General features: G+C 53.6%; 1 protein-coding gene across 1 annotated transcript; it reads right to left on the bottom strand.

The window, feature by feature from the left end:
* Positions 1-67: 67 nt before the first annotated feature.
* Positions 68-834, bottom strand: LOC104857237 (testis-specific Y-encoded protein 3-like; the record flags this gene model as incomplete). Its single annotated transcript, XM_010617056.1, has 3 exons — positions 68-399; positions 495-640; positions 723-834. Coding segments are annotated over 3 exons (590 nt in total), but the record flags the coding sequence as incomplete, so codon positions are not given.
* Between the last annotated feature and the right edge of the window lie 99 nt (positions 835-933).

The raw sequence follows: 933 nt of genomic DNA, 5'->3' as shown, positions 1-933 counted from the left end.
AGAGAGAGAGAGAGAGAGAGAGAGAGAAAATGTGAAAGAACACGAGGAAGGGGGAAGGCAGCCAAACCGAAATACAGAAAGAAAGCCAAAGGGGGAGTAAACAGAGGTAGAGCGAGGGGAAGGAGGAAAGATCAAAGGAGGAGAAAGGAGGGGGACCCATAGAATAACAGACACAGAGCATGACAAGGGCGGGGGAGAGAGACAGAGACAGAGAGACAGAGAGAGAGGCGGGGGGAGAGACACATAGCGAAGGGAGGGGGTTTCCTTCGTGGAGGCACTGCGTTCCAACTGCCTTCGGCTCACTTGCTCACCGGTATGTTCTGCTCCCTCTTCAGGTGTCTTTTTGAAATCGGAGTAGTAGTAGCTCAGGGGACAGAGCCACAAGTCCTCCAGGATGATCTAGGAGGGAAAGAGGCCCAAGGTGCCCCTGGAATCCTATCCCCTTCTAGCAGGTAACGATTCCAGAGGGAAAAGCGCGGCCCCTCGGAACCCACCTGAGTAATCCTTTCGCAGTTTGCTAAAGTGTGATCCGTAAACCAGTTGAAGAAGTTAGCGCTCCGGTTTTGCTGGCTGCGGCTGTCAGCTCTGTGCTTATAGGCGGCACACCACTGAATTGGAGTGCTACGGGATGCCCTGTATCCTGAAGTAAGATGAGACTGTTACAAGAACCTGGAGGTTGGCGGACCACCACACCGCCCGTCTTGGGAGCACCCCGTTCTTGCCTGTGGTGTGCCTGACAAACTCCTTCACGAGAAGTGCATTGTGGAAGTAAGGATTGCTCCTGAAGAACAAGGAGATCTTGCTGCAGTTGCTGGGCCGGGCCTCTTCTTTTACCTGTCAGAAGAAAGTGGATAAGGCTCACATCCCCCTTCTGCTGATGTGTTTGCATTTCCTGGCTGCAGGGACCAGCTATGATCCTTTGCCAGCACCCGC

Source organism: Fukomys damarensis, unplaced genomic scaffold (assembly GCF_012274545.1).
Source record: "Fukomys damarensis isolate Sample0158 unplaced genomic scaffold, DMR_v1.0_HiC HiC_scaffold_48069, whole genome shotgun sequence".
NCBI classification, from domain to species: domain Eukaryota; kingdom Metazoa; phylum Chordata; class Mammalia; order Rodentia; family Bathyergidae; genus Fukomys; species Fukomys damarensis.
The sequence above is the reverse complement of the archived record's forward strand: the minus strand, read 5'-3'. Positions and strand labels throughout refer to the sequence as shown.